The 24,456-nt window shown below is 44.6% G+C and overlaps 1 protein-coding gene across 6 annotated transcripts in view; it reads right to left on the bottom strand.

Annotated features, from left to right (window-relative positions):
• The window catches only part of CCDC88A (coiled-coil domain containing 88A), a 209,248-nt gene that overhangs the window by 148,817 nt on the left and 35,975 nt on the right, over positions 1-24,456 (bottom strand). For all 6 annotated transcript variants that reach the window (XM_006021570.3, XM_006021573.3, XM_006021571.3 and 3 more), the window contains exon 3: positions 4,385-4,493. In XM_006021570.3, the coding sequence (XP_006021632.1) occupies positions 4,385-4,493 (109 nt within the window). The remainder of the gene's footprint in view (positions 1-4,384; positions 4,494-24,456) is intronic.

Here is a 24,456-nt window from a genome sequence, read left to right as displayed (position 1 = left end):
GCTGAACAAAAAAAGATTCAGATTAGGTTAATTTAAAGCAGACAGTTGTATTATTCTTTTTATTGTGTAACACAGCTGCAGATATTGTGTATATAAAAGTATATTTTTACACTGTATTATTTAACTATAACAGAGTAATTTTCTATTTGATGTTTTCATTCATAAATTATGACAGCCTCTCAGATAAACTAGTCTGAGGCCCTTGAAAGAGGTTAAACTACAGGTGAGATGGAATCTAATCAAGTTTCCAAACAACTGTGCTTCCTCCATGCCACACATGCATAGCAGGAGCTGCAATTGTTGGATCCCATGTCAGATCCCATCACACCATACTGTCAGTGCAGGGGGAGACCAATCTTGTACCAAGTAGGAAGCCTGGCTCCCATGCTCCCCCAACTGAGAGTCCCAAACAGCTGTGTGCGCCATGCCTCCCACGCCTGGGAACCCCAGCCTGATGATAAGAGCTCCTAACTGGGGGACTGCATAGTGCACCCCCAACACTGGTTTAAGAGCTCCAGTCACCTGACCGGGGCTCCCAGGTGAGGGACCACATGGTGAGCTCCCCAGCTGATACCCCCAGTCAGCTGAAGGGTGTTCCCAACCTCTGGAGCACACAGGAGTCTTGAAAGGCTCCTGTCTATTTGTAACATTCAAAAAAGCGTGGGCCCTAATGCCCACCAGGCTAATGAGCAGCCCCTATTGTATGGGGGCTACTGGGTGAACGTTACAACAAAATACTTGGGACAACTAATGAAAAAACAAGATAGGAGTGACATGTGGGTTAAAGGGTCAAAATGTGAAAATAAGTTTGCCTGAGGAGGACACCAAGCAGAGCCGAGAGGGGAACACCGAGAGGAGGTTCTGGAGGTGGAGGGGCTGCAGCCTGGTGCACTCAAGGGTCATGTGCGCCAGAGTCTCCCTCTGCCCGCAGAAGGGGCAGGAGACTGGGGTGTCTGTGAAGCTCGTCACATACAATGAAAGGCTCCTGAGTGCTCCAGAGGCTGGGCACTGGCCACATTTTCAATTAAAGATGTGATAAGAACCAACCACAGAATTATTACAAATACTTTATGTAATAACTTTGTGGCTTATTCCTTATCACTATTAATTGACTGAATGTGTGGCCAGGTCACAACTTAAGATGGGATTAATTAGTTAATCAAGAAACTCTCTTAAGTGAAGTCTTCTGGTCGTTATGCTTGCTTTCTGGCTCTCTCTCCCATTATGTATTGGAGGAAGTGGGAGGCACAGTAGAAAAGTCCTTGATTGTTTCATACTGGCATCCACCACAGCTTGTATGAGCAAGGGGGACATGTGCTTCTCCCTGAGGGGAGAGATGAATCAACCTCACTCAAGAAGGGTGCAGACAGAAGTTACATATTTTCATGCAATCTGGCCCCTTACAGTACTCTACAGCCACGTCATAACACACATGCCTGACTGCAGAGTGCTTTTAAAATGGCCTATTGCATAAAAAATTAACCCTCGTTAAATCAAGTAAAAAAATGAAGGTGCTCTAAATTAAAGCACCTTAGGGAACTTGCATATAGTTCCCTGCAAGGGTTGTGTGTCATGCTCCTGCTCTGCCACAGGGAGAAGGCAAGAAAATCTCTTCCTTGTACAGCTAGGAAGGGAGAAGGAGAGCACAGTCATTGGGGGTGGGGGACCCTGGATGGCTCCCCACTCCCAATGGCACCTGGGAGGATCACCGCTCTCCCAGGACAAATCAAAAGTGTACAGATGTTCAGGCTTTTTCTCCCAGAGAAAAATAGCCCTTCCGGGAGAAAAATAACCTGGGAACAACCAGGATTAACTTACTCCCAGTAGAGTCTATCCTGGGAGAGAAAATGTCTGTACATGCTATGGGCTTCTCTCAAAAGAAAGCACAGTCCTCCAGCACCACCTCAAAGGAGCAGAAAGCAGACCCTATCTTCCTGAAAGGCAGGCTGACCACGGGCAGTCTGAGGCAGCCATGCACTACTGCCATCTGTTGTCCGGCATACTAACGTAGCCTGCAAAGAACACTGAAAAGTGTGCACAGGAACCTCCCCCCACCACTCCAACACATTCAAATGTCTGTACATGTGGCTGTGGCTACGTTTCTCTACCAATAGAACAAACGTAGGGGAATGATTATTTGAATGCGTAGTCATAACCTTAGACACTATGCAATCCCAATAACAAGTTCCCACATGGAAATCTTTTTCACTAACCTCCCCCTGGATACTAGGAATCATCTGACTCCAGTACTCCTCTTATAACAGGAATGGCAAGATATACACCTTTGTGCCTGTGACCAGGCCCAGAACATTGGTCAGTACTGGCCATAGCAAATGCTGGCAAAGGGTGGCTGACACACAGAGAATCAAGAACCTGCAGGTTGCTGCTTGCTTAAGAGTCCAGAGAAGAGTCACTTGCATGATTAGAGGCCTGAAAAGCAAACCATACAAGGAAAGGCTGACAGATATGGGACTGTTCAGCCTAGAAAAGAGAAGATTTCAGGGTGGCAGTTTACAAATATATCAGGGGTAAGCATCAGGGGCTAGGCAAACAACAATTCACCAAAGTACCACAGGGGAAAGCCAGGAGCAAAGGTCATAAACTCCTAGAAGAAAGTTTCAGACTGGATATAAGGAAAACCTTCTTCACAGTTCATGTGACCAGATTCTGGGATAGACTCCCAGCAAATGTGGTACAGGCCCTGGAGATTTTCAAAAGGAGACTGGACTCATACCATACTGGGGTTATTTGACCCCAGCAGTCTTTCCTGCCCAGAGCAGGGAGGGCTGGACTCGATCATCTCACAAGGTCCCTTCCAGGCCTAAACTTCTGTGAATCTGTAAGGAAATCTATCTGTATATACATAAAACACTGGGCCTCAGAAAGCTACTTTTTTTCCTATACTCTTCATCTCTTCTTTTTTCACCTGCCAGACACAGAAACAACTGAAACTTGAAGCTAATATTAAAGTAGGACATTTCAATTTTTTTGGCCATGGGGAACAATTACTCCAGGCCTCTAGACTTGTTATCTTGAAAAAACAAATCAGGAAGGGAAAAATCTCTCAGCAACCTGAATTCTAGATAATCCATCTATAATTATGTTTTATGCAAAACTGCTTCTCTAGACAGTACTCAGGAAACATCTCACCCACCAAAGAAATGCTGCCACTCAGAGTGAGTGCCATAATGAAACAGTAAAATTAGACAAGAATTTGAGAGAGGCAACTTCATTAATAGTTGCAGCTGGAGATGGTAATTTCAGAGGTAATTCCCCAAAATGGATCATTGTCAGGATATCACAATTAAAGGTTATTCTTGAGAACAGGATTAACAATAATAAGTGGCCAAAATCTTCATTTTACATCTCATGCAAATGTGAACACCATGCTGCAGAACTTATATGGCAACAGTTCAAACAGAAAAGAAGTCCCCCACTGAATTACCACTTCATGCTGATTAAAACACTAAGCTAGCCTTACCCATTTCAAAATGTGTAACTTTGAAAAAAGTTCTAAGAACAGCAGAAATTCAAACCCAACTTGAAACGTGCAACCTTAATGAATTTCAAACTGCAACTACCAAAACCAGAAGAAAGTGTTGCATCCTTTTCTGCTTCTTGTGACAGAAAGAAAAACTGAACTAGAAAGACTTACAAATAAAAATCAAATGTGGAAAGAGATGCATAAATAAACAACTAAAAGAATTCCCAGGAGTACAACTAGCTTAAAGGAGCTTCCCAAAAATCTCAAATTATTTCCCCATAAGAGACAATGATTCCCCACTTCCCCTATATCTTCTCTCAAAATCCCAAACGTCTGGATTCAGGCTGGCATGTTTATGATAATTACTTCTGACGCAGTCTATCAGTCAGCTGATATCTGCAGCCCAGTGGTTCTCAACTGAAGTTGAGAATAACCTTCTCAAAAAAATAATAAAATATTATTATATATTATAAAATAAAAACTATAAATAAATGAAAATCAAATAGTCACTGCTACAGTGTGAAATCTCATTAAATTTGTTATGAACACAAGGGCAAGTTGCAGATTCTGATTCTGTAGGTAATATGTTTACTTTTTACAATTATAAAATACATTTTGAATCATATACTACTGACAGTCATATAACCTGATATATAAAGACACTGATAATTATATGAAAAGAACATCAGTTCTATATAAGTTGGTTTAGGAGCCCTCTTTTTGTTTTAAAATCTATCATAGGAACTAAGTTTACACTAAATAGTGGTACATTTTGACTAAGGGACATTTAAAAAATAATCAAAACTCACATAGGTACGAGCACTCATTTAACATTTTTTGTGCTACTATCCGAACATTTTTAAATTCCACACAAAATGGAGCAAGGAAAAAAGTACTTACCTGATAATAAGATTTTATTTGTCTCACCAAAATGGACAAATTTTGAATTCTAAGAGATGCATCATTGTTGACTTTTTTATTTATTCGCTGAGTGGCAGATTTCGGATAGCTGAAAAAAATATAAAAATTAAAATTCTTATCTTGAAAGATCATCATTTTCAGGTACTTCTCTGAAATAAACAGAAATAGAAAAAGACTGGTATAACCAAAGTTCCAGTACTGGTCTTTCTCTTTCAATGTGAATTCAATTGATTTAAATCAGTTAAAAAAAAAAAATCAGAAACCTTTCAGCAGTCTAAAGTTTTCTCTTTTCTCAAGAGCCTCTCTTTCACCAGTCTCTTCCATACTAATCTTTTGGTTGTTCTGATCTATTCCTGATGCTCATTGTAAACTAGGAGATGGATGGGGAATCCCATTGCCAATCCATACTCAGTCCCAACTGCACAGTGGGGCACAAGTAGTTTAGATGAAACTGGATGCTCATCTTGCTGGGATCCTATGACCCCAGCTGACTTCCTGCCCTTTGGGCAGGGGGCTGGACTCGATGATCTTCCAAGGTCCCTTCCAGCCCTAATGTCTATGAAATCAGCACACATTACTAGTCCCAACAGGGGTCCTGGTCATTAGGGGTGTGCGAAAGGGACTGTATTCTATTTGGATTCAGCCTGAGTTGGGGACAGCGTTTCAATTAATTGATTTGGATCACTGTCCCGATTCGATTCGGCTGAATCCGAATCTGAAGATTCGATGCTGGTTTGGAGAATCAGCGATTCAGCCACAGACACAGCTTTAAATGTTTCTTCTACATACCTCAAAGTACCAGGTGCGGCTCGTGAACACTGTGATGCTGGGGCACATGCATTGCCCCCCCCAGCAATCAATGGTGGGAGGACCCTGGGTGCCCCACCCAGATGGAGGAGGCACCAGCTGCTGAGCCAGGGGAGCACAGGGCCCCTCCCGCACTCCCCGGCAGACCCAGAAGTGCTCATGGTCCACTTCCAGGTCTTCTGCCAAGTGTGTTGGGGACCCCCCCCACACACACTCCTGTGGGATGCTCCATCCACCCCACCATCTCAGCGTTCATGAGCTGCCAGGTACCTTGAGTTACGCAGAAAAAACATTTAAAGCTGTGTCTATGTCCGAAACATCGAATCTTTCTGAATCTCTCCAAATCCATTTGGAGGGTTCTGATTCGATTCAGTGAGATTAAAGTGCCTCCTGATTTGATCCGGATTCAGAGATTCAGCCACCAAATCAGGACGAATCTCCACCGAATCGAATCAGCGACCGAAGCTTCGAACAGCCCTACTGGTTGTAGCCATGTTGGTCCAAAGACATAGGCAGACAAGATTCTTTGGGTAAGTCTGATATCTTTTATTAGACCAACTAAAATAGTTGAAAAAAATTTTCTTTGCAAACTTTTGAGTACAAATACCCTTCTTCAGGATACTCCATCTGAAGAAGGGTGTTTGTACCTATAACAGGGGGCCTACTCCAGGCCGATCTCACTGTGGCCCGCCCACCTGTTTCTGGGCGAACTGCCCGCCTTCTCTCCTGCCATGCCCTGTTGCTAATTGATTAATAGATGTAATTAAGTGGGAGGCTGCCCATTTCCTGCCCTGATGCCAGGGGCAGCCCAAGCCTCGCAGATGGCATCTCGATGTTATCATTATCACCGGCCCCCACACTGGGCCCCAGAATCCTCCTAATTGAACCCCACCTGGATTCCTCTCCTCCGGCAGTCTCATCCGCCTTCATACCGAGCAGCATAGCTCCCTGAACTGCTTCCCCTTTGGGTGTGGTCCCCCCTGGGACCTTCGACTCACTAGCCCTGGCCCACCTCCAGGCCAGTTAGAACCCCAGGCCCGCAGCTATTGGGCGTTTCTCGCGATGGGCCCCTGGCCCTTCGACCCTTCCGGTCCTGGTCCCAGCATGGACCAGTAAGGGGAAGTTCAGACAGGCGTGAGTCTATGGCCTCACTCTTTCTCCCTGGGGTCCCCCTTCCAGACCCTCCAACAAGGGGTAACCCACCCAGTTGTGGGGGGCAGGGGTTAAGGCACCCTAACCTGCCTTTCACTGGGGTGGTAACTGGCCTGGTATTTCCTGGGGGCTCCCACACCACTGGGAACCCCACCAGGCCACCCACTCCCAGCAGGGTGCAGTTTTAAGTCATATCCAGGACCAGGAGCCTCCTTCCCATCCCCTACAGCTCCTCCCTTACCTCCAGGTGATACCAGCAGCTCTGCGGCCAGGCAATGTCGTTGCCTGGCCTCCAGCAGCAGAACTGCCCTGTTTATATGGGCAGCCCCTGATTCAAAATGGCTGCCCTCATCGGGCACCTGGCAGCTGCCAGCTCCAGGCCCTTAAAGTGGCAAGCACAAACAGTGCCCTGCCACAGTACCCAAAAGCTTGCAAAGAAGAATTTTTCCAACTATTTTAATTGGTCTAATAAAAGATATCAGATGGTTCCAAGACAACAGAAAGCAACATTTGCATGTTTTCCTAATATCAGTTTCCAGTCAGAAAACAAAACTACTGATCAGGTCAAAACTACGGATCAGGTCAAGGCTTTGAACAGAATCTTGGGTCCTTCCTGTTCATTGTTCTGAATTACTTCCTGAATCACCAACATTTGAGGGAACTTATAGCAAAACTTCTGAGCCCAGTCAAGCAGAAAGTATCAGTGAAACTGGCTTCCCACCTAGATCTAGGTTATACCTTGAGATATTTTGCACACCCTGTCTGCTGAAAGAAATGGTGGACAGCTTGACTTAATGAAGAAGTGAATCCTACACAAAGACCGATTCTGCTGCTGATAAAAAAACCACACAAAGTATCTGCCGCATCATGTTTCACTAGCAAATGAAGAACTTTTGGAAAGATCTGTTCATGACTGTTGTACTCCTCAAGCAGGTTACCAGTAATTCTCAGCTTCAGCTCAATAAGGAAGAGTCTCAGTTCTTGAACAGCAAACAACAACCCTCACCCTGCACACATACCCACAAGCACATGGAGAAGAGTTTGGCCTCCCAGGCCCTCCCACACTCTCCTGTGGGGTTACAATCTCTGTGGGGTTACAATGTCCTGCCACTTTCTCAAATGCACTAGATGCAATCACGCGCTGGACCACGCCAGCCTTTGGCTACTCTGGCTCCTCCAGCCACAGCGTTCTAAACATGCACTCACTAGCACCCACATGCAAGGAACACACTCATTCTGCAGGAGACAACAGATCCCTCTGATTTGGTCCCTTTTATACCCTTCAATCACACCACCTCTGTCGATCATACTTTGGACCAATCATCCTCACAGAGGTGCTGTCAATCATCCAAATACCAATTACATCACTGCTTACATCTCAGGGAAGGTGACAGTGACCAACTTGGCATTTGGCACCAACAAAGTTATATAACACAGAACATACTGGGCATGCCCACATCTCAAAACTAAGTTAATACCTCACCACAGGTGAGAAGTTCATCTTCTCTGGAACCTTCTGGTCCTTGAGCTTACAGAGCATGTGGGGCACTATATTAACTACTTAACTTTAACGTGAAACTACTAGGCCAGGGGATGTACCACCTTGCAGTCTACAGCTGCAGTTAATGGGCTCTTTCATAACCTTTAACTGGACACTTCTTTGCTTTCTAGAAATAGAATTAATAAACCCCACCTTGAATAATCCTTAAAATTTCTTCAACAAATATTTTCTTTTGTCAGTCTTTCCTTCAAACACAGTATAGACAGGGACCTACCTAAATTGTAAAGGAAGTTCACAGCACCAGTGGCACCTTCAATTTCACTCTTTTTGCCATACCCACTGAGTATGGGAAAACTTGGGCATTAATTGACTCTTGGACACTCAGCAGCAAGGGAACGCATGGCAAAAAGAGTAAGATTAAAGGTGCCACTGCACCATGAACTTCTGGTGCGATTTAACAGAAGTACAAAGAAAATAAACCCTTTCCCCCCTTATCTAGAAAAAACACAGGACTGGAGAGTTCAGTCAAACTTTGATACCAAGAAACAAAGTATCTAATTTGAATGATCTAGAGCAGGGCTGTCCAGTTCTCCAACCACAAAGTCAAGGGGTAAAACTGTGGCCTGTGGACTCCCACCTGGGTACCATTATACTCATCACCCTGGTTTGCTGTTGTCGTTGGTGTCTCCAGACTCCCCCTTCACCCTCTTACTCCCTTACCCCCATTCTGTGGGTGGGGTGGGTTGGGGCGAGAGAAGAGGACACATGGTATGCGACCTGGGAGGTCCCAAAGCCCATATGGCCGTGGTCCTCGGCTTCTCACAAGTTGGACAGCCCTGATCTAAAGGATGAGAACCAACCAATACAAATTTCTCATGATCAAAATCAATGTCAAACCAATCTATTTTTTTTTCTTTGACAGAGTAATTGGCCTAGTGTTTTGGTGGGGTGCATTTCATGTTATATATCTTGGCTTTAGTAACACTAAACACAGTTCCACAACAAGATCTCCTAAGCAAAAAGGTAATATTACTATTAAGTTAGCATACAACTGGTGGGGGAGGAGAAGAGACACACTGGGCATGTCTACACAAGATGTTTTCTGCACAGTTGACTAATTAACAGTGCAGTAAATGTCTCGGCATCTACACATGTGCCCCTATTAGGCCAGAGTAAACTAATTTAGTTCACAGCAGTGCACATGTAGATGCTGCCCAGGCTGGCTGGGACATGAGGGTGCTTCACTGTGGAGGCTGCCCAGGGCTGCTCCCCCCACAGCTCACCATGCTGCACATAAATAAATTCTGTAACGTATTGCTCCAGAGTTTATTCATGTGCAGTAATTACTTGTATAGATGCACCCACTTAGTAGTTGTCAATACCTTGCTGTCAGTTGAGAGAATCTATTAACCAGGGCCCTTCAGATTACAGTTTTTGGTTTAATACCTTTGAATATTGCCACTAATGACCTTATGATGGAATAGAGCATATAAGGCAAGACACGGGCAGGGGGTACATGGGTGCTGTGTTTTGGTCTTTGCAGGCTAGAAGTTCCAGCCACTGCCCCTCCTGCTGTGTCCGGTGCACAGGGGCTTTCACTCCCCAGCATCAGTGTGCCGGGGGATAGGGAGGGAGGCCCCACGCAGGCTGCTTTGTCCCGGGTCGTGGTGGAAAAAGTGGGACTCGGCTCGTGACAGTGAAACCGGAAGTGCCGTGGTGGGACTTCCAGTTTTGCTTTTGTTGCATCTATCGGCAGGGGATACGTAAGGTACCAAAGGTTGATAACCACTGGAATAGAGAGTGCACTTATAAAATCTGCATATGACACCAAGCTACAGGGACTAAAAAGCACTCTGGACAACAGGATTAGAATTCAGTGAGCCTGATAAATCAGAAAAATGCTCTGAGATGAGTAAAATTAAATTAAATTAAGAGGAGTACAAAAAGCTATACTTAGCTAAAAGTAATCTAATGTAAAAATACAAAATAGGGGATAACTGGCTAGATGGCAGTATAGCTGAAAAGGATATGAAGGTTTTATTAAACTACAAACCAAATGTTACAACAACATGTGGGTGTGCCAGAAAGGCAATACATTAACAGGAGCATTGTATGTCAGACAGGGAGCTATTTATTTCTATCTACTTGGCACTAAAGGCCTCAGATGGATTCCTGAAACTAGTTTTAGGCAGCACAGTTTAAGGCAGATGTAGACTAATCTCTGGAAACAGTGGGGGGAGGGGGTGGACTGGGAGGCCCCAGGGTGAGGGGCTCCAATCCACCAACCCCCCAACTCCAGCATGGCTGGGAAAACCCCAGAATGGACCTCCCTTCCCCCGCCTTCTCCCCCATCCATCCATCCAGAGACAGCACTGGGGGCCAGGCTGTGTTGCAGCAGGCCAGCGTTGGAGCAGACAAAAATTAATGAAGGTGCTCCACTTTGGCTACCCGTCAATCTTCAGGAAGGGGTGGGACTTCCAGGGCCCCTCAGCCAGAAGTGCTAGAGGAACCCACTGTGCAGTACTACAAAAATGGCACCCAACACCGTGAAACACTGTGAAATCTGGAGCCAGTCTCCATGAATTAGGTAGGTCCCCAATAATAATTCACTCCCCTCTTTTTCCTCAGAAGTTGACATACAAATCTCACTATCTTCTATTCATCTCTGCTTTAAAATTTTTAATTTATTCCAAATTTGTTCTCAAGTGTTAGGGCAAATTCTGTGAGCTTTCTTCTCTCAGTACTGAAAAATGTTTGTCAAACTTTCTGGTTTGGAAGCAGGAAAAGATTCCTTTTTGTAAATTCCAAGAATTTCCACCAAATTTCTAAGTCAGAGTCTTTTTTTTTCTTTTCTTCTTCTTTGTAGAACACTGACTCGATAGGGTAACATTTTCCATTACTAAAACTTCCCAAACTTTTTAAAACCATTCAATGATTTTAGGCGTTTTACTTCTCTTCCTGGCTTCTGCAATTGCAATTCTTGTTGCCACTACAAAATGAGAGGTTAATTCCTTATAACTCTTACGTCTTGCAGAGCTTTCAGGAAGGTTCAATAAGAACACTACGCAGATTATTTGATAGCTGGCATCCTGTTATTCTCACTACATATCCAACCTTATTCCAGAAGTTTGATTCTGGGACACACACCATATACAGTAAATTCTCCAAACTGAATGCATGCATTCTCCTCAACATTTGCCTGTTTGTAGCAAAATTGTTTTTATGTATCGTTGTTTTCAGATTGAAGTAGGGATCCTCCTCAAGTGTAGAAACTTCTATTCAGAGGTCCTTACACCAATTTTTAGATATTTCAGACTCCCTCCCCAACTTCTATGAACCCATGTGTAAAGCTTTTTAATTTAAAAAAATCCAGAGAATGAGGCCTCCATACTGGCCTGCATCAGTGTGAAACAGTGTAATTAATTTAAATAACTTTAAGAAATAATTTTTTAATTAGGTTGAGCCTTTGCGAAGCTAATTTGCAAGCCTTCTAAGCAAAGTTCCATACACAGCCTGTTGGCATTTCTCTGCTAGTCTGTGGACGCATGTACACAAGACATTAAATGCACAGTGAACTAATTCTACTGCACATTAGTGTGTCACAACAAAAACCATGCTATTGCACAGCAGAATTAGTCTACTGCACATCAGCATCACTAAAAATGTATGCACCAGCACTACTGCGCAGTAGCACTGGTTACTGCACATTGAATTAGTACCTGTTATTACAGGTACTAAACTTAATGCATAAGGACAACAGCGCATTAATGCGCATGTAGACATGCCGTGTGCGTCTGTCTGAATGTGACATAATAGTGCTGGTACACCACATTAAACATATTTCCCTAAAATATAAATCTTTTTAGGGAATGCACTGGATTCAAATTTTCTGTTGCCCTATACCTGGTTTTATACTGTGCAAAACAATACTAGTTTGATTTGGAAGTGTGGGAGTAAGGTTTGGGAGATTTTTTTGTCAGTATTTCTTTAGTTTAATTGGGATAGGATGGAAAGCACAGTAGAGCATCCAGATCAAAAAAGGAGGCCAATTCATTTTTTAAAATCCAGCTTCCAAACACATCACAGGTTTGGATTTTTTACGCACTATTCGTGCATTTTTTTCTGGCTTAGTTTTTTATGAAGATGAATCTAGCAAAATTTGTGCACAAGCTGATCCTTACTTGGGGAAATCACCAAATTCCTAGGGGATAAATCATATTTAAGTGTTATCTTTGGTAGGATGGTCCATAAATAAAAATAAAAAGCCATCTTGGAGTAATTAATCTGAAGACGAAAACAACAGTCACAAAAGTGACTAAGTAGAGACTACACACTCTGTACACCCTGCACTCTGGATTTAATAATTCCTTCCAGAACCAAACTAATACAGACATCTATGAAACTCAACAGCCAGATTGCAAGACAAATTTTATGGACATGATGGCAGGCAGATGTCATATTGAATGAAATAGTTTGAATGTTTGTAAAGGTTGCCCATTAGCCAGTTTCAGGAAGAAGATAGGATTTATCTCCTTATCTAGCTCATTGTTTCGGAGCTACGTGCGAAATGTCCTGACTTCACTTAAAGCCTTAATTTAAATTGCATCTTTAGAAGTTTTTTATAAAGAAAGCAAATATCCTGAATTCCGAGACATCAAAGCCTAAGGCCTTTTAACCAAATTGCTAAGAAAAGAGTATTTACAGTGATATGGAAGTCTCCCCAAGAATAATTTAAAAATGCTCAACAAAGGTAATTTCTGTTGAGTAAGATCCGAGCCCAAATTTGGGAGGTATGATAAGTTGAGTAGGAGGAGCCCAATGACGGCAGCTCGCTCAATAAAAACCTGTAACTTACTGTCCCAATTTGGATGTGACTTCACTTGCAGAACAACGAAGGAAGAAATCGCAAGTGTAAGCTCGGATTAGATTGATCACCTAATCCAACCTCTCCGTGAACACGAATCTCTTAGTTCACGCTGAAGCCGCGGAGCACCTGAAAGGGACTGAAGGAAGGGGACGTAGTCCTATCACTGCTGAGCCCAGCTCATTGAATCGTATTGCTGAGGCCAGCCTATTGAACAGTACTACTGAGGCCAACCCATTAAATCGTACTACTGAGGAATGAAACCATATTTTGGTATTTGGCTTCTCGGAATTCTAGGATTGTAAGTATATTATGAAAAATAATAGTATTGATTCAAATTTAACTTTTAGTTGTAATTGTAGTTGTTTTTGTAACACTAATTCTTATAGCATTGTTTGGGAAGGAAGTGCATTCGGAGCATTGTTTCTGATATATGTAATTATTGTGTTTTTAATGTTTGTGGTGTTTCTTAAAGCTAAGCAGTGTTATATACGTAGCAAAGAGTTTTAAAATAAAATTGTGTTGTATAAATTAAGTGTGTAATCATTGTGAAATCGTGCAATCAGCTAACTACTCCCCCAGCCAGTGCATCAAAACGAATCAGTGAATTGCGTGGGATTTTCTCTATTCCATAACCCACTAGAGACAGCAGAGACCAATGGAAGTTTTGTACTTGTGTATTTATATCTCCAAAAAGGCACATTTGAGCCCTTAATCTTTGCCTTTAATTATTATTACATAGGCTTCTCTCTCTAGGCTTTATCATCATGTTTGGCAGTACTTTTACAGTCATATATTTTAGTTTCAATTCCCTCTTTCTGATCATTCCCAAGTACTCTACAACCACCTAGGTCATAATCTAAAATTGCAGTCTTACTCAATTCAAAATTTGTCTGCAAGCCACAAAAAATTCAATAAAGGAACTCAAGGACACAAAAACAGCTGCCCTGAGGTGCCTGAAAACAGATTCAAAATTGCACTTTACCCTTATACAATTACAATTTTTACAAATTAAGAACAAGTAATAATTCTACGTCTCCCCCTTCATGCTTTATCAAGAATTATTCAATACAATGTTAATTAGAATCTGGACATGGCATAAAATAGTTCCATTTTTTGCAGAATTTTGCAGAACATTTTAATTTGGTAAGAAACGAGTTTACCATTTCCCTTCTGCTCTTCTACAACATGCATGATAAGCACACTTGGGTTTTTTTGTTCTTTTCATCCTCATCAATAGATATAAAATGATCTTTTTATATTCACCTTTCCTTCCTACTACTTTGCCTTCTCCAAACCCTGTTCCATCCAGTTTTTAAGCTTATGGCAAGCAGCCATAACCTACTCCCTTGAGCTTCTCATTTTCCTTTCCTCCTAAAATCAAGTTCTCCATTTTTCTCACTTTCATACCATCTCATATTATAACAGATCTGTTTCCACATGTACAACCATCTTGCCCAATCAACCTTTTAATCATCTGGGAACCTATTTTTAAACTAAATTATTGTTCTTCCGGATATCCCTCTTTCAACACTTGCTATTCTTTGAAAAATTGACACGCTCTCATCCTGGCACTCATTTCTCTTGTAATTTCTAACCTCCCAGTCCTAAAAGTAGCAGAAGGGCTTTCTGTTTTTCCTGATACCCCTGACAGTAAGGCAGGGGGGAGGGGGTGTCAAGGAAGTAACCTGACCTCTGCTTCCCAGATTCACTTTCCCTGCTGTAGCAATGGGAAGGGGACAAATTCAAGGCAAACCTCCAATAATTAGATTATCTACCTGGAAAATTATAACAAGTGTATACATTTTCAATATTCAGAATCTTATTATTAGGGGGTCATCTTCTATCTGAGTAAATATAGTAACTTTTGTTCTGGTGTTACTGTGGAAAAGAAATAAATATTTCTTTCCTTCACCAGAGTACCCAGTGTCAATTAAGCAGATTTTTCCTGTAGAGTGCAGAACTTTACTTATCTAGGCCATTTCAATGACTGAGCAACATTCCTTGCATTTTAAAGAATATTTAGTATCTCCTTGTGGGTATTAAAAACAATGGATTAGAACCAAGGCAACTTGGACTATATGCTGTCCATGAAACCAGTACAGTAACCAGAGTGGAAAAGTACTCAGTCCTTTTTCTTGAGTTTCAGGAAGCGCTGCTCAATAGGAGTCTGAATTTGCTGGGAAAATTCTGTCACAACTTGTGCGTCAGACCCATGTCAACCCGTTGATAATGAAGACTATGGCCATGAATAGCAGGGATGTGAAAGGTTAAACTATTAATCGTTTAACCTATTAGTAAAGTGATAAATCAGTTAGCTTATCTTTTTTGGACCCCTGTGCTGTGTACAGGTGAGTTTTTAAAATAAGAGTAAATGTCCGGGTTTTCTACTCTCCCGGGCTGACTGGTTAGGGCTGTGAGCAGCGGGCAAGGTGATTGGCTGCTGGGGGTCATGTGCTCCCCGCTCCAGCAAGCTGGGGGGAGTGGGAGGGAGGGAGAGAGAGAAAGAGAGACAGTCCATGCACAATGCGGGAGCTGCGTGGGCAGCAGGGGTGCAGTGGGGCAGAGGTCTGTGGGTCGGGCAGGGGGGCAGGGGCTGCGGATCAAGAGTGAGGGGCACGGGGGATGGGACAGGTGACTGTGGGTTGGGTGTACAGGGCACTGGCAGTGCCAGGGGGCTATGGGTCGAGAGTGAGGGGCCCTGGCAGGGCTGGGGTCAGTGGGTCTGGAGTGAGATGCCGCTGCATGGCTGGGGTGGTGTGGCTTGTCAGTGAGGGACAACAGAATGGGCAGGGCCCCCCCCCGCCCCCGCCGCGACAGGTGTCTTCTTTTTTGGACCTCAAAATATGGTAACCCTAATCTGGACAGTCATGCATGCCTCACTGGAGAGCATGCCACTAGATGCCTTTACAACAATTTTATAGCACTCCAACCGAGGAACTTGGAAGGAGGGTGTCACTACATATAGCAGTATATTTTTGTAGTGTTTCAAAGCTCAGTGGCACCAGTAATGCTACAAATGTAATATCTGTCCAAACCCTATCAATACCAACATAGGAAATGCAGAATTCTAAGTTGCTCACAGAAAAATCTCAAGATATTCATACTCTATCCATAGTCTTCAATTTCTGGATAAGAGCATGGAAAAAATATAGATAATTCTTACATCAGTAAGCATTAGTTGCTTTACAGGAGTAACTTAGAATAAACTGAGCCAAATATTCTTAATCAGTTAGACTGAGAGAAATAAAATTGAAGGAACTAGTAGCAAGCAAGGCAGTGTCATAGGATGAGATATCTGTAGAGCTATAATAAAGGTGAAATGGTACAAGGACAGGGGAAGAACAGGGAAGTGAAAGTTTGGTCTGACTTGGTTGTATCTACTCTGACTGCAAAATAATAGAATAGAAGATGTGTTTTAAATATTAACATTAAGACCAGTTCGCATTATCATACGTCCTCAGATGGTGTCCCTCTCCGCACTAAAATTTTGTTTAGGAAGAGAAAACCATCTGCAGAAGTTAGATACCCTTGCTTTCAGGACTTAGTCTCTGAAATTTGGGTAAAGTAGTTTGTCCTAACAGACTGGCACCTGTTAATGATTTTAAAACCTTAGAACTTAGTAAATTTGAAGTATTAAAAGAACTTCCTTTGTTCTTCAGGATCACAGGATTGTAGTCTTCTTTTCTTTAGGTTTTAAAAAATGTGTTATTTGTAACCTTTCCAGATTTTTAACCATTCTCATTTGTAATCATTTAACTTTTCTTTTCCATAACCTGCCTGATTCTATATAATCATTTCTTGTTTTCAAGTTTAAAAAAGCCCATTATCAATTGTAACTGAAGTAACAAGAGTTTTTACATCTTTCCATATTTACTTAATTAAGCGTTCTGTTAAAGTTTTCCTTTAATCATTCTTTTAGACTGCTTAATTTTATTCAGACCTACCTTGGCCTTTCAGATTACATCTGGATATCAATGCCCCTTGTTAAACTAGACTACAACTGCACAGAAAAAGCACTCTTGTTCCCTGATTCATCTGACTCTTGGTGTTAGCCAAAACTTAAGATACCCACATTAATAGTACTGGCTCTATCAGAAAACTGCTCTGATAGCTTTGGGGTTTTTTCCTATAAAAAAAGAATACATGTAGCATGAAATAACTGCTTTGCAGGCCTATGCATTCTTTTGTGAGATGCTATACACTTACTATCAACTCTATCTGATACTTACAATAGACTTTTAGGACAAGCAGTGACAAGATATGAACAGGCATTTTTAGTGCGATAGCAACACCTAGGTCTAAGTCCCATTTCATCCCAATGAATCAAATGTCCTTGATCCAGAATAAGGCAATGAGAAGAAACGGTCAGTTGAGATTCAATCCAAAAAAAAATGGAAGAAAAGATCCATAGAACACAGCAATCATTATAATACTTGCATTGAAAGAGGTTATCTGTCCATTGCTTTTAACTTGTATCTTGCAAGTCTGGTTAGAACAATTACATATCAAGAGTAGCTAAGCCCGTTATTCAGTCTATATCTCGAAAGACTATTCAGAACTTGTCTTGGGGTAAAATCTTAGAACCATAGGATACTAGAGCCAAAAGGCACCTTATGGGGTCTTGTAGTCCAGTGTTTCTCAACCCATGGGTCGCGAACAAAAGTGGATCATGTGAATATATGAAAGTGAACAAACTTTAGAAATGGATCAACTAACTTTAAAAATGGATTCTCCTTTAAAGGAGAAAATCATGGGAAACCGTGGCTTTTCCTTTGCAGGATAGAAGGGTTCCAGCCTGAAAGAGGCTGCTTAGGGCCCCCCATGCCCCTCACATACCCCTGCCCCACACACTGGGGAGCTGGGGCATGGGGGCAGGGGTTAGCAGGTTGGAAGTGAGGGGCGCTGCGTTGAGACTGGCCATCAATGTTTACAAACGGGTCTTGGTACAAAAAAAGTTGAGAACCACTGATCTAGTATATCCCCCTGTAATAAAGGTGCTCCTTCAGCGACAACTGGGTGGCCGCCTTGGGGTGGAGCAGTACCTGGCTGCCTATTCTGGTCCCCTAGTTTGGCCCCCTTTCTTTCTCTTTCTCTCTCCTGCCACACATCTTGGTGTTGAAATGTTTTTCGAGAGGCTGTCTTTAAGGAAGCTAAGCTTAGGCCATAGGCTCCTTGTCTCCCTATCCTGTCTCCAGCCCCAAGTCTAACAGGGCTGCACAGGGCTTCACCCCCTCTTTCTCCCATGCCCCCTTCTTTTTCTTGTCAGTAGGTGGATGCCCTGGGTATGACCATAAACTGCATCTGACTGGAGGACATGGTGGCAAGGTGGTGAGGCTACTCATGGTGGGGTAGCTCCTATAAAATACCACAATATTGTAAACTCCAGAGTAAGTCCCCACTGCCTTGTGGGTACTCCTTGGGCAGGAAGGGTAAGAGATATCACCCTGACAGAAATGCACCCTCACTGAGGTGTTAGACAGTCAGCAGTTGTTTTTATCTGTTACTCTCTAGCACAGGGGTGGGCAAAATATGGCCCGGGAGCCAGATGTGGCCCACCAGGCCATTCTATCTGGCCCACGGGGCCCCTAAAAAATTTAGAAAATGAATATTCATCTGCCCTGGGCTGCCTGTCAGGCGGCCCTCAACGCTTTGCCAAAACTCAGTAAATGGCCCTCTACCCAAAAGAATTGCCCGCCCCTGCTCTAGCAGAAGCTACAACCATCAAGAAAGGCACTGAACATCTGGACTCGGTCTGGCCTTTAGATTCTGTCTCAATGATCTAAAGAAGGGATGGTAGGTCTTGGCTAGCCTGCACTCCTCCATACTCTCACCTAGGCATACGCATCAAAGATCACAGTGTAATGGTGTGATGGTTGCCCGACTCCATACAAGTTGATTCATCAGGCATCTCACCAGACTTCGTATGAGAAAAGCATGATCCAGAGGATCAGCAGTTGCCTACTGGATGTCCAGTGCTGCCAGGCTTCAGCCTGTCTTAGTCCTCCTTTTTGCCCAGGCTCCTTTTTATCCAGGATCTGTCCAATCTGAGTTCTGGCCCCCCAACCTGGTTTCTCACTCCCTAAAACCTGCAAAAAAAACAACCACCCCAAAACCCCACAGAAAAAAAAAACCCAGCTGTATGTACTGAGCCCTCTGTCCTGCAGCTTCCTTGCCTCCCCTCACAGCCACCCTGGTCCACAGGGTGTTACTACTGTCATGAGAAGAGAAAAAAGAAAAAAGGAAAAAAAAGAACAGCATCCAGGCCTGCACTGGGTTCTCAAGACAGTCTGTGGTCCTTAAGGTACCCCGCTTCCCCAGGCCCCTCTGGTGTCACTACAAACAGTTCTTAGTCTGTTAGGGCATACTTAGCACCTCCCCCCTCCCTTTTGGGGCTCCTCCAGGGTGAACATAAAAACCACCTCCAATTTTTGTATTCCCTTCTCAGGGCCTTCCAAACATTAAAAAAAAAGTGATAAGGGAAAAGAAAAAGGGCACTTGCTCCTTCATCCTGGGTCGACAGAAGTCCCTCTTTTGAGGCACCAGTTCTCCTGGCCAGAGGAGTTCTTCTGGCCTTACTTCGCTGCAAAGCTCTGTCTCCCTCCAGTGCCATAGCCAGTTCCCTCCCTTTGGCCTGGGGCAAGTTCAAATCTTACTCAGCTATGCCTGCCTGGTCAGCTGACCAGGATTACTGATCCCTGGGTGCAAGTGTGCTCAATCACTTGCTTTCTTCCCCCTGCTGGGTTTGGTAGCTGGCTAAGCTTAGCAAGTGTGAGTCCCTGGCACAGAACCTGGCCTCATCCCTTCTCTGGGTCCCTGGCTCCTCCTCTCTACTGCCAACTGCTTGCTCCCCTCCTGGCCAGCTAGGGCATCCCTCGACAGCTACGGTCTTTCTCCAACCCCTCCATGCTGGCTGTGTCCCTCTTACAGCAGGCAATTGCCCCCTTTCCTGGGCTACAAATGTTTAGGCCTTAAAGAGCCCACTGCCTTTCCTTCCCTGGCCCCCTCTTCTTCATAACTCAGCTAGGGTCCCATTACAGCCCTTCCACCCTTCCACACCACCCCCTCCCCACCCCCCAAGATTCTGTGCCACAGCTGGGAGACTGGCAGGGTGAGGCGGGGGAGCAGGGGCAGGGCCATAAGTATGGGTGTACCTACTAGCTGCCCAAACCTGATGCAGGTCCCCACCAACTGGAAGATGCACTCACCTTGCACCCAGGGGAAGCAACAATGGTAACAAGGGTGCAGCTGGAAGTTGCCTGGACTCAATATAGCTCCTCACTGCTTAGTCTTAGTGAGGACCTGGGCATCCACATAGGCAAAATCCTCAGGCTGTACAGGTCAGATCCAGTGGCTAGATCCAGCCCGAAGGCTGTATGTTGCCAAACACTGCCCCACAGCCACAGAGAATAGTCTGTTTCATAGATTAATAGATTGTTAGGAGCTGGAAGGGACCTTGTAGATCATCGGGTCCAGTCCCCCTGCACTAGGCAGGAAAAAACAACTGGGGTTAAGAAGATGAAGGCTGTTTTCCTTAAGTTGGGACAGCAGGTACTGATTTCCAGGCAGAGTTTGCAATTATCAGGGCCGAACACTTATTCCATCCCCCTATAGAAAAGCTAATTTGTCAATTCCTATACAGTTTGAAAAACACATCTGGAAGAATGAGGCTTCTTTTTTTTTTAAAAAGTTAAAAATCATAGGTCCTCTTTGTAATTGTCCTTCAGGTATTTGAAGACTATTATCTAAGCCCCACCTTCAGTCTTCTTTTCTCCAAACTAAATAATCCTACTTCTTTCAGCCTTTCTTCACAAGTCACATTTCCCAAGGCTTTAATCATTTCTAACACTCTCCACTGGACTCTTTCCAATCTGTCTACATCTTTCTCGCAAGTGTGAGGCCCAAACCTGGACACAGTACTGCAGGTGAGGCCTCAACAGAGTGGAAGAATCACTTCCCTTGATTTGCAAGTGACAAAATACAACCCAATATGCTGTCAGTTTATTTTGCAACAAGAGCACGCTGTTGGCTCAGTCACAGTGTGTTCCACTGTAACCCTCAGGTCCTTCTCTGATGTCTTGCAGCCTCACCACTCATTCCCTAGTTGTGCATGCAATTAGTCCATTCCAAGTGGAGCACTCTGCACTTGTCCTTGCTGAATTTCTGCAGTTCTCTATTTATCTAGGTCATTCCAGATCCTGACCCTACCCACTAGAGCAGGGGTGGGCAAAATACAGGCCATGAGCTCAATCCAACCTGTCAGGCCAATTTATCCAGCCTGCAGGGCCCCTCCAAAACACAATTATTACTGGCCTGCGGCTGCCCCTCTGAAACCCAGCCAGACATGCGGGCTTTCAGAAGTCACCCACCACCAAACTGGGCTGGCTCTGTGCCTCTACCTCTGTGGGGCTCTCGGCACTCTAGGCAGGAGTTCCATGCAGTGGCACGGAGCCAGCACAGCCCAATGGTGCATGTCTCCCTGTGGCTCCTGGCACTCCAGCTGGGAGCTGCAGGAAGCCAAACATTGGACTGGGCTGGCTCCATGCCGCCACATGGGACTTCCTGCACTCCATCCGGGAGCTGCGCACTATCAGACAGGCTAGGCTGTCTCCATGTCAGCGTAAACCTTTGAACCAGGCTGGCTTCATGTCAGAACATGGAGCTCCCAGCACTGCAGGCAAGAGCTCCATGCCATTAGCCATGCCAGGCCAGCTCTGTACCACCACATGCAGATCCCCAATGGAGTGCTGAGAGCCCCACATGGAGGCACAGAGCCAGCCCAGCTTGGTGGTACACAACTTCCTGCAGCTCCTGGCACTCTAGTGAGGAGCCGTGCACCATCAGGCCAGGCCAGACCAGCTCCATGCCACCACATGCAAATCCCAAAACTCAGCCAGAGCTGCACGCCAAGGGGAACTCTGCCTGCCATGGACCATGAGCACCCCAAGGGCCTGCCACCTGTGACTGTTGCCACTGCCAGCATCAGGGGCTGTGCACCATGGTTGGGGGAGGGAGTATGTAGTGAGGAACAATACAACACCCCCCACCCACAAATCCCACACCCACCAACACCCCCCAGTACTCACATTAGCCCACACCCACACTCTCTCACAAACATACCTACACTCCCCCCACAAACCCCACCCCCAACCAAAATAAAAGAGAAAGACTTTTATTTTGAGCTATTCTGCAATTGCCTCTATATACACTACAGAAACACACAAATCAGGACAAAATATTTTTTGAAATAACATTTAAATATGTTATAGTACATGTTTGATTTTTAATACATGATTTTTTTCCAGTTCCAAGATAGCAAGTCCCCCCCTCCCAATAACAGTACTTCAAAGGGCAAGGGGAGGGACTTCCAGTGGCAAATGTCAGGGATTAGGGGCAGGACTTTTGGTCCCAAGATGGTGACCAGGGGCAGGACACCTGTCAAGGGGCGGGGCTACCCTTGCAGCCCTCAACAGCTCACTAAAAATCATTAAGCAGCCCTCCACCTGAAATAATTGCCCACCCCTGCTCTAGAGGGTCTCTATCTCCACCTTATTTGGCATCTCCTGCAAATTTGCTAAATGCGTACTCAATTCCATTGTCCAAATCAATAATGAAGAGGTTAAACATAATGAAGACTCCCAGGGAACTCCATTTGATACCTTCTTCCAACTAGACATTGAGCCATTGATGACTACTTGTTGAGAATGGTGATCCAACCATTTATGTATCCACATAATAGTACTTTCATCTAGACTGTATTTTCTTAACTTGTTAATGAAAATGGTGTGGAAGACAATATCAAAAGCCTTGCTAAAGACAAGGTATATCATACCTGCTGCTCTCATAACATCCACAGAGCCTGTCGCCTTATCATAGAAATCAGATTAATCAGGCATGACTTGTTCTTGATGAATCTATGCTAGCTGTTCCTGTTTGTCCTGTTCTCCTCTAGGTAACTCAAAATAGATTTCTTGAAGACCTTCTCCATGATCTTTCCAGGTACTGAAGTCAGACTGACTGGACTGCAGTTCTCCAGATCCTCCTTCTTCCCTTTCTTAAAAGATGGGCACTATTTTTGCCCCTTCTCAGTCATTCAGGACCTCACCTGACCTCCACAAGTTCTCAAGGAGGGCAGTCAATGGCTCTGAAATTACCTCAGCCAACCTGAAAGCATGTAACTTCTCTAAGTAATCCCTAACTTGTTCTTTCGCCCTAGGATGATTATCTCCTTCCCTATGTTTACTGCCAAATATGCTTGCCATCCGATGGCCGACTTTATTTATCAAAAACAGGGCTGCTTAACCTGCAAACCACAGGCCAGATCTGGCCTATGGATCCATGCCATCTGACATGCAAAGCTCTACATGACTCCAAATATTTAGCAGCAGGGGACTGGTGACAGTTTCCCTGCTGCCAGATTTCTGGAGTCATGGGGAGGTTTGACAGGCCAGATAAAGTGGCCTTGCACACACAAATTAGGCAGGCAGGGCCAATCCAAACACACACATGGGGTAGAAAGAGGCAGCCAAGGGCCTAATCCACACACAGAAAGACAGATGGTGGAGCTGGCACACAGAGCCCAGCCCACCCCGCAGATCAGTCCCACACTACTCATCTGGCTCCCAAGGCCCAGAGGTTGAGTACTACTGATCAACAGGGATCCTGGTTTTCTCTGTTTAAAAATAGCAAATTATCCAATTAACCCCGCCCCCCCCCATCCAGGTTTTCCCGTGATTAAAATGAAACACCACTATGTATATTTAAAATTTTAAAGGTATCTGGAAGTCTACCAGTGCCTCAAGCACTATAATAAAATAAATTCATATAGTCATAGACATTAGGGCTGGAACACACCTCACAAGATCATTGAGTCCAGCTCCCCTGCCTTAGGCAGGAAATCTGCTGGGATCAAATGTTCCCAGCAAGATAAGGTCTTTCTTTGGTCTTCCTCCTCAAAAAGATCCAAACGCTTTTTGAAAAAGTCCAGAGTAGGTGTCTACACCACCTCTGGGGGGTGTCTGTTCCAGACCCTGGACACTTAGACTGTAAAGAAGTTTTTCCTTATGTCCAGTCTAAATCGGCCTTCCAGAGGTTTGTGGCTGTTAGACCTTGTTATCCCTTGGGGAGCCTTGGTGAACAACTGTTCTCCAAGATCCTCATGCACCCCTCTTATAAACTTACTGGCTGCCACAAAGTCCCCCTTGAGCATTCTCTTCTCCAGGCTGAAGAGTCCCATGTCCCAATTCTAAATACCTATAAATTTTGGCGTTTCATTTTTGGTTTATCACGGAAAATCAGAGCTCCCCCTGCTCCCTTTGTTCACCAGGACACGGGTCCAGCTGTGGCTGTCCTCCTCCCCCCACCGCTTCGGGGCACTAAGCAGCCCTGATATGCTGGTGCCCTGCCCATGCCATTGCCCCATTGCCTCTCACTCCAGACCCACAGCCCTCCCTCCCTCCCACCCCTGCTGGTGCCCCTCACTCCCCCCCCGCAGTCCCCCTGCCCCCACCCAGCCCTACTGGAGGGGGCCCTCCAACAGCCAAGGCTAGAGGGCTAGGGACTTAGGTCTGCAGTCCCCTGTCCCCCCCTGAGCCCCGGCTGCCGCCCACGGGATGCAGCAGCTGCTGTAGCAGAGCAGAGCACAGAGCCCAGCTCCCCCTCCCCCATGGGTGGCACAGCCAGAGTACAGCCTGTCCGGGGCGGGGGAGGGGGGGGCAGGCACAGCAA

Source organism: Alligator sinensis, unplaced genomic scaffold (genome assembly GCF_000455745.1).
Source record: "Alligator sinensis unplaced genomic scaffold, ASM45574v1 scaffold432_1, whole genome shotgun sequence".
Taxonomy (NCBI): domain Eukaryota; kingdom Metazoa; phylum Chordata; order Crocodylia; family Alligatoridae; genus Alligator; species Alligator sinensis.
The sequence above is the reverse complement of the archived record's forward strand: the minus strand, read 5'-3'. Positions and strand labels throughout refer to the sequence as shown.